Source organism: Pongo pygmaeus, chromosome X (assembly GCF_028885625.2).
Source record: "Pongo pygmaeus isolate AG05252 chromosome X, NHGRI_mPonPyg2-v2.0_pri, whole genome shotgun sequence".
Classification (NCBI taxonomy): Eukaryota; Metazoa; Chordata; class Mammalia; order Primates; family Hominidae; genus Pongo; species Pongo pygmaeus.
In genome coordinates, this window is record NC_072396.2 from 49,137,314 (window position 1) to 49,146,423 (window position 9,110).

The 9,110-nt window shown below is 43.8% G+C and overlaps 1 protein-coding gene across 2 annotated transcripts; it reads right to left on the reverse strand.

The window, feature by feature from the left end:
* Positions 1 to 388: 388 nt before the first annotated feature.
* Positions 389 to 8,670, reverse strand: LOC129024393 (protein SSX7-like). 2 transcript variants are annotated; one of them, XM_054471403.1, is made up of 8 exons: positions 8,604 to 8,670; positions 8,301 to 8,443; positions 8,048 to 8,158; positions 7,790 to 7,889; positions 5,886 to 5,935; positions 3,765 to 3,900; positions 951 to 1,055; positions 389 to 479 (listed from the first exon to the last, which is right to left on the reverse strand). In XM_054471403.1, exons 1-8 carry the CDS (start codon positions 8,668 to 8,670, stop codon positions 466 to 468), a joined length of 726 nt encoding a protein of 241 aa, XP_054327378.1. In that variant the 3' UTR covers positions 389 to 465. The 2 variants fall into 2 exon arrangements, with proteins under 2 accessions (XP_054327378.1, XP_054327379.1); XM_054471404.1 differs by lacking the exons at positions 3,765 to 3,900; positions 8,301 to 8,443 and having other exon boundaries at positions 8,048 to 8,160.
* Between the last annotated feature and the right edge of the window lie 440 nt (positions 8,671 to 9,110).

Sequence of the window (9,110 nt, forward strand, 5' to 3'; positions counted from 1 at the left end):
GATGCTTACTGGTACTTGGGGTGTGTGTGTGTGTGTGTGTGTGTGTGTGTGTGTGTGTGTGGTGTGGTGTGTGTGTAAATGCAGAGGAGAAAATCGGAAATTAAACACTGAAATCTGCCCTCAGTCGTCACATCTGGGGAGAGAGGAGGGTAATGCTGTTCTATGCAGAGATACCTGACAATACTTGTTTTCTGAGGTAGGTGCATGGATACACAAACCGAAACATGCATTAAGCATGTCTTGCTCATCAATGAAAACGCTAATATCTAACAGAATGGCACACTGTAAGAAAACACAACGGAAACACTAATATCGAACTTTTGGCACACTAAGAAAAATGATGCTCAACTTTTCACTGTTGTCAACACTTGCTTTCACTTGTTATACACCTGATGACGAGGGGTCTGCATCCATGCCCATGTTCGTGAAAGGTCACCATGTTCTGCTTCTCATCATGGGCGTGTGTCATATCCCTGAGGCTGAGGTGAGAAGAGAGAAGGAAAGTAAGTGACAGCGAGTTCCCACTGCCTGATAACTCACTCTCAACTCCTCCTGACCTGCAGATCCTGCACACTCTGATTCTGCCCTACCCCAGGACCTGCACACGCCTTCCACGATTCCTCAGAATGAACCATCTCCTTATGCCACAGTGACTTCCTCGCCTGGTTTATCCGTTCCTAGGCTAGAGGAAGGTGTGGCCCACATATCAGGGCTGACCTGGGGTTTGGGAGCCCACAGCATCCTGGGTAGGGAGGATCCCTGGATATACAGGGTAGGGAGTAGAAAGAGCGAGCAGGCATGGGAAATCTCTTCATTCAGTGTCAATGGGGTACCCTAGAAAATTATGAGAAGGGAATGATTTGGGGAATAAGTGACAAGATGGGATACCAGTACCATAACAGAATAGCACATCTGCAGGGATGTGGGGGGTGAGCCGAAGGTTCACTTACGGAGTTCCTCGTCATCTTCCTCAGAGTCGCTGATCTCTTCATAAATCACCAGCTGCTTTCTCTCACGCAGTCTGTGGGTCCAGGCATGTTTCCCCCTTTTGGGTCCTATGATGGAGAAGAGTTGGAAGATGAGGGTTGGGTAGGACGGAGAGTGTTAGGCTCTGTTTTCTCAAAAAAAAAAAAAAAAAGGAGGTGCCTCCCCACCACCAAGTGCCCATGGGCCTTCTTCATCCAGTTTTTCACATTCTCTGGCTTAGAGTCTGAAACCTTAGACCCACATCAATACAGGCCAAATGCCAGTGAAAGTTTTAGCTTCTGGCTCCTTCTGTTGTGAGGTTTAGATTCCCAACCTCTTCACTTACGGGAACATTCACCCATACCTCCTTTCATGCTGCACGTGTTTGTTAAGGGCACACAGGCATACCTTGTTTTATTGCACCTCATTTTCATAGTGCTTCAAAGATACCGCAATATGTTTTTGGAAACTCTCACTAATTTTACACTTTTCGATTACTATTATATCTGTTATGGTGATCTGTGATCAATGAGCTTTGAGGTTATTATTGTGATTATTTTTGTTTTTTTTAGTCTTTTAAAAGAATTTTTGTTTTTTATTTTTGTGGGTACACAGTAGGTGTATATTCTTATGGGGTACGTGAGATGCTTTGATACAGGCGTGCAAATGCGTAATAATCACATCATGGAAAATAGGGTATCCATCCCCTCAAACACTTATCCTTGTGTTACAAACAATCCATTTACACTCTTTTAGTTTTTTTAATATACAATTAAGTTATTATTGACAATAATCACCCTGTTGTGTGTAACTGTTTTGGGGGTAACAGGAACTGCACCCACAGGAGATGACAAATTTAATCGATCAATGTTGTGTGTGTTCTGACTGCTCCACCGATGAGCTGTTCCCCATCTCGCCTCCTTTTCTTGAGCCTCCCTATTTCCTGAGACACAGCACACTGAAATTAGGACAATGAACAACCCTATAATGGCCGCTAAGTGTTGAAATGAAAGGAAGAGTCACATGTCTCTCACTTTAAATCAGAAGCTAGAAATGGCTAAGCTTAGTGAGGAAGCATGCTGAAAGCCAAGACAGGCTGAAAGCTCGGACTCTTGCACCAAACAGCCAAGTTGTGTATGCAAAGGAAAAGTTCATGAAGGAAATAATAGTATATAATGCAAAAGAAAAGTTATTGAAGGAAATAATAATACTAATACTCCAGTGAACACACGAATAAGAAAGCAAAACAGCCTTACTGCTCAAATAGAGGAAGTTTGAGTGGTCAGGATATTTGACGAAACCAGCCACAACATTCCCTTAAGCCAAAGTCTAATTCAGAGCAAGACCCAAACTCTCTTCCAGTCCATGAGAGCTGAGAGAGGTGAAGAAGCTGCAGAAGAAACGTGTGAAGCTAGCAGAGGTTGGTTCATGAGGTTTAAGGAAAGAAGCCATTTCCATAACATAAAAGTGCAAGGTGAAGCAGCAAACCCTGATGGAGAAGCTGCAGCCAAGATATCCGGAAGATCTAGCTAAGATCACTGATGAAGGTGGCTACACTATACAACAGATTTTCAATATAGATTAAATAGCCTTCTATTGGAAGCAGATGCCATCTAAAACTTTCATAGCTAGAGAGGATTGACTCCAACTTTGAAAGAAGTTCTACTGTGGGTAAAATGCTTTCCAATAGCACCACATACTACAGAGAAGTCTTTCATGAAAGGGAGAGCTAATCGATGTGGCAAATTTCATTGTTGTCATCTTTTAGGAAACTGCCAAAGCCACTCCACCTTTCAGCAACCACCACCTTGATCAGCCAGCAGCCATCAACACCGAGGCAAGACCCTCCACTAGCAAAAAGACTGTGATTCACTGAAAGCTCAGAAGATTGTTAGCATTTTTAACAATGAATTATCTTAAAATTAAGGTATTTATATTTTTAGACATAACGCTATTGCACACTTAGTACACTACAGTGTAGTGTAAACATAACGCTTTTTTTTTTTTTTTTTTTTTTGAGATAGAGTCTCGCTCTTTCCCTCAGGCTGGACTGCAGTGGCGCTATCTCAGCTCACTGCAAGCTCCGCCTCCCGGGTTCACGCCATGCTCCTGCCTCAGCCTCCTGAGTAGCTGGGATTACAGGCATCCGCCACTGTGCCTGGCTAATTTTTTGTATTTTTAGTAGAGACGGGGTTTCACCATGTTAGCCAAGATGGTCTTGATCTCCTGACCTCGTGATCCACCCGCCTTGGCCTCCCTAAGTGCTGGGATTACAGGTGTGAGCCACTGCGCCCGGACAACATAATGTTTTTATGCACTGTGAAACCAAACAAAAAATTGTGTGTGACTCTCTTTATTGCAGTGGTCTGTAACCGAATCTGCAATATCTCTGAAATACACCTGTATTGGGTATCAGGCATTGAGCTGAGTAGGATATGATCCCAGGTTATCAAAGATATAATCGCTTGAGCACCTTTCATGTCATCAGGCCTTCTAGATTTAATTTAATGCCTCCAAACAATTTATGAACTATAATTCTTTATTTCCATCTTATGGACTAGGAATCTGGAGCTGAGAAAATTTGGAAGACTTGCCCTAAATCACGTGGTTTTTTATATGGATGACAACTCCAGTCTGTGTTTCTGGAAGTCACGTCTAGCATCTCATCTGGAGCTGGGCGAGCTCCTCAGCCCAGCCTGGACCCAGGCTTGTCTGGGATTCATGCCACACAACCAGTCCACACACCTGAACATAGCCAGGGAAGCCAGAGGGTTGGTTCCCGAATTGCTTCCTCTTACCAGATGTCTTGTTAATCTTCTCAGAGGTACTTGGATTTCCTGGGGGGCACAGCTGTTTCCCATCGTTCTGTGGGCCAGATGCTTCTGGCACTCCCTTCGAATCATTTCCTTCCTCTGCTGACTTCTTGGGCATGATCTTTATAATGTGAAGGTCACAGATAAACAGAATCAGTGACATTTCTATAGTTCTTTAGAGCTTACAAAGCATCTTCACATGCATTATCTTAACCAATGTTCTCAACAATGCTGGGAGAGTGACACGCGCCTAAATTAGGAGAAACCTGGGAGGTTAGATGGGAAATGAATGGCCTAAGTGAATGGGGTTTCCAGGGCTAGAATGCTTATGTTCACACTTCTTTTAAGACTGGCATTCTTGCAAACAGCAAAAATCTCCATGTAATTGAGAGTTTGGTATACAGGAGACTTGGAGAAAAATAGCATTCTAAGAATTCACAAGGTCTACAAAAGGAAGAGCTTCTATAAAATACAAGGGGTCCCACATAAGCTTGTAGACACCTCCTGGGACAGTAAATGTAAAAACATAGGGAGGCAACAAAACACTGCTGGGAAAGATGGTGTGGGGAGATGAATACAGGGAAGGGAGAGGGAAAGAAATGCTTTGTTGAAATTAATCTAGGCGGCAAAGAAAACAGTACCAGATATGGCATACCACCCTACCAAGGCACCAACATTGAATGTGGAATTAAGTGAGGTGGTACCCATACCAATTCTGGTTGCATTGGGATGTGTCAACTGACCAACAATCTTAAGCTACCTTTTTCTTTTTCTTTTTTTTTTTTTTTTTTTTTTTTTGAGACACAGTCTTGCTCTCTTGCCAGGCTGGAGTGCACCGGCACCATCTTGGCTCACTGCAACATCCAGCTCCTGCGTTCAAGTGATTCTCCTTCCTCAGCCTCCAGAGTAGCTGGGACTACAGGCAGGTGCTACCACGCCCCGCTAAGTTTTGTATTTTTAGTAGAGACGAGGTTTCACCATGTTGGGCAGGATGGTCTCGATCTCTTGACCTCGTGATCTGCCCACCTCGGCCTCCCACATTGCTGGGATTATAGTCACGAGCCACCGCGCCCGGCTCTTAAGCTACGTTTTATTCAGCTTCCTCACTTCTGAAATCTTGAAAGATACATGTAAAATAGGCTAAGGGAAAGTCCTCTCTGAGCTTATAAACACCGTTTATGTGGTAATAATAACAATTAATACCTTTCACGATCCTTCTTTGAATTCGGTCTCCACACTGGCAACCCAACTCCCAGATTCCTTTACCCTCTAAACCAGAGTTGAATCTACAGTTGTGGGGTGACTCATTCAGGGGCCTCTAAGGGATCCCATGGGCTGGGACTGGGGCTTCCCGGATGCCCCAGATGCAGACAGGCTCACAGTAGGGAGGGGCCAACAGTCAAATCGATTCCTAAGCCATGTGAGTGGCCCCTGTAACAGAGCAGAGGCCAGCTGGTCCTTCCTGTTGCAAGAGTGGGTGTCTCAATGGAAGCACCAGCAGGCTCTATGGGGTGAAGCCCTAGTGAGCGATATCTGAACTTCATAAACAAATGCAAACGTGAATGAGCTTTAAATGGCTCGGAGCTCTGGATTAGACTACCACTGCCACTGCGCCTCAGGAAAATTCTTTAATATCTCTGTACCCTGATAGCCTCATTTTATTATTATGTTGCTGATAACTATGATCTAAAACATGAACTATGATTCTTTACTGCCATTTCATGGACCAGGAATCTGGAGCTCAGAGAACTTAGAAGATTTGCGCCAAGTCACATGGCTTTCATACGGATGACAACCGAAGTGTGTGACTTGTTATAATTTGGAGATAATAATAGAAACAATGTCATAGAGGTCTTCTTAAGGATTAAATAAATTAATCCATGTGAACTGCTTAAAATAGTGTCTGGCATCACTATGAAAACAAAAGAAGTCTTATCGATCACAACTGTTAGTATTATCAAGCCGTTGGTGCTACATAAGTTGTTGTGATAGACATGGAGAGAAGGAGGCAGTGAGGGCATTTTTGATATTCTCCCACTGTTACCAGTGTTCGTATCTGTGGAGGGACAAAGGTTCTCTGGTCCTTTAGATTTGAGAGATACTCACCTTTGGCAAGATTCTCTGGAGCCTGCCGAAAGTCATCTGAGGACGTTCAACTGAAAGAGAATACATCAGAATGTTTCGTTGTTGGTAAAGGTTTCCAAACTCTAGAGACTTCTGTAGCATCAGTCTATTCTGCAACAGAGGGTTATGAGTCCACTCATTGTTGAGGAGTTATTTCAGATTTGCTTCTGAATTATGTTTTGTCATGGTTGGTGCATTTATCTGTGGCATCAATTCAGAATTTTCCATCTCATGGTTTATCACATGGGGACTAAACCTCATCACAGTCTCATCTTATTCCATTACATATCTTTCACTTTTTCCCAAATAATTAAATTGATTGGTTGGGAATCTGAACTGTATCCACTCAAGATGTATGATAACTAAAAATCATTGCACACTTAAAATGGGTGAATCTTACGGTATGTGAATTAAGCTGTTAAATGTCTGATGAACCATAGATGATTTAGTCCAGTGGCTCTGAAATATTTTCAGTATAAAGACACTCCTTTAATGTCAAAGTCTTGGCAGATACTCAAGCACTGGATTTTCAGATCTCTTATAGTGATTGTGGGAGATGGTAGAACCTGGCCTGTTTAGGTGGGTAGTAACAGGTCTATTGGAGACGGTTTGGACATTCTGACCTTGTCTTATAATTGTGTTGTCAGAGCAGAAGAGCAAGTAAACACATATGTCCCCTTTATATTCCTGAACTGTACAAAGATCTCTATGCAAGAACTTGTCTTTTTTCACCCTGTGTTATCTCTGCTCTCTGACAAGTGGGAAAACTCTCTGTGTGTTAGATGAGGGATCATTCATTCAAACTCACTTTCAAGCTCATCACGGAGAATCGAGGTTGTTTGGAAATGAGAAGACTATTTGGTTTTGATAAAATACAGAGAAACAGCGATCTTTATTACATAATGTGTTCATCACCCTCACTCCTAAGATACCTGTCCAATACCTACATACTGTTAATGAAACAAACTCTGGAAGTTTTTGGCGGATCTACAGTTTTAACGTTTCCTTTCTGTTTTTTTTTTTTTTTTTTTCCACTTGTAACATTTTCTTAACAGTCCTTTGATTCATTAACAGTGCTTAGGAAGAACAACATGTCCTTTAAAAAGGAAATATTTCAAACACACAGAAAAGTATGGGGAATAATATTGAGTCCAGTCAGATCTCAACATTACCCCACAGCTATGTTAGGTCTGATTTATTTATTCAGTATATTAGAAATAGTACAAACAGGCCAGGCATGGTAGCTCACACTTATAATCCCAGCACTTTGGGAGGCTGAGGTGGGTGGATCACCTGAGGTCAGGAAGTTTGAGACCAGCCTGGCCAACATGGTGAAACCCCGTCTCTACCATAAATTTAAAAATGAGCTGGGTGTGGAGGCACGTGCCTGTAACCCCAGTTATTCGGGAGGCTGAGGCAGGAGAATCACTTGAACCCAGGAGGTGAAAGTTGGAGTGAGCTGAGATTGCCTATTGCACTCCAGCCTGGTCAAGAAGAGTGAAACTCCATCACAAAAACAAAAACAAACAAAACACACTATCGACAAGTCACAGCTGAAGCTGTGTGTGCAGCACTCAGCAATCCCTGCCCTCCCTCCCTCCCCCACTTACAGCCAGTCACCTTAATTTGATGGCTTTTTATTCACATTCATGTTTGTATACATTTACCATTTACTTATTATCCATAAAAATATATATATTCTTCTTTTGCATGTTTTAAAATTTTATATGAATGGCCTCTGTAGTTAACTTTCTGTATGCAACTTTTTTTTCCCTCAGCCCTGGTGTGTAGGAGGGAACAAATGCCTGAGGATCTTTCCCAGGTAGCTGAGCTGAAAAGCAGTTGGGCTTGAGGACACCCTATCCAGCCCCTTCCCATCTACTCACCCTGATTCCCGCAGTTACAGTCATTATCAAAATCACTCCCCTGGAAGTCTGTGGCCCGTTTATTACGCATGAAAGGTGAGAGGGTGGCCTTGAAACCTAGAAAGAAGCAAAATGTTTATTCCTTAAGAGACAAGCTTGGGCCTGGTATGTTGGCTCATGTCTGTAGTACTTTCTGCAGCCTAAGAAGTAGCCACAGCAGGAAAAGGGATGCTCATGTGTCCCCAGACTTGTCTGTACCTAGAACTTTCTGTTATCAAGTTTAGTCATGGCCTCATACTTTCTCTTCATATACACATAGATGATTTTCTCCGAGGCTTTCATCTTTTCCCACTCTTCCTTAGAGAAGTATTTGTCAGCATCATTGAAGGCCTACAAAAAAAAAAAAAAAAAAAAGGAATTCTGGCAGTACTCAGCTAGGCATGTCTGCCATTCAGCTGGAGCCGCTTCCTGTGTGCTGGATCTGGGAAGTGGGGATGATAATCAGTCCTGGTTGATGCCATGGCTAACTGACAGAACACGGGGGACCTTCCCTAGCTTCTCCCCTGCCACACAGTAGGGCTTTAATGCTGCTGGCTGGCTCTCTTCCCACCTTCCAGAATGGACTGAGAGTCACCAAATGTAGTGCACGGTCACAGACTTGTCTCCAGGGATGCTAGGTGATGACAGAGCGAGGGTGGGAGGCTCCCAAGGGTCCAGATCTCCCCCGAGACCCTGCTCCTTGTCCCCAGTACCTCTGTCCTCCCCTCCTCAGAAACCTGGTCACCCCACACTGTCCCCTGGGCCACTACTGTACCCCCTCCAGGTCACCTCATGTTTTGTATCTTCTCTGGTATTTGAGCATCAACCCTAGGTCTCCTTGCAAAGGCGTCGTCTCCATTCATGGCACCGGGAGCAGTCTGACCTGTAAGAGAAACTGCCTGAGACTTTCCAGGCTCAGGACCTTTGGTCCTGTGGCGGGAGAAATCTGTGAAGGCCGGCCACACTCAGTCACCTGGAATCAGGTGCTGCATTTCTCCATCCGGGGCTTATCTGTCCCTGAGTAAGGACATGGGGAGAAATCAGATGAAAACAGGGAACCAGGGGTCTCTGGGAGAAGTATAGATTGGGGATGACAGGTTTCCTATGGGCAAAGCAGTCTTGAGTCTTTGGGAGGGGGTTGGCTAATGTTGTTAGTAGTTTCCCTGGGGCCAGGCTTACCCTGAAAGATGTAAAGACCCTTGTTTGGGGAGGCAGGGACCTGACTGTGTAATTTTATTGAGTTGGGGCGTTCTGACACCCCCACTCAATAAATAAAGGAAGGGAAGTGAGTCCCAGAGATAAC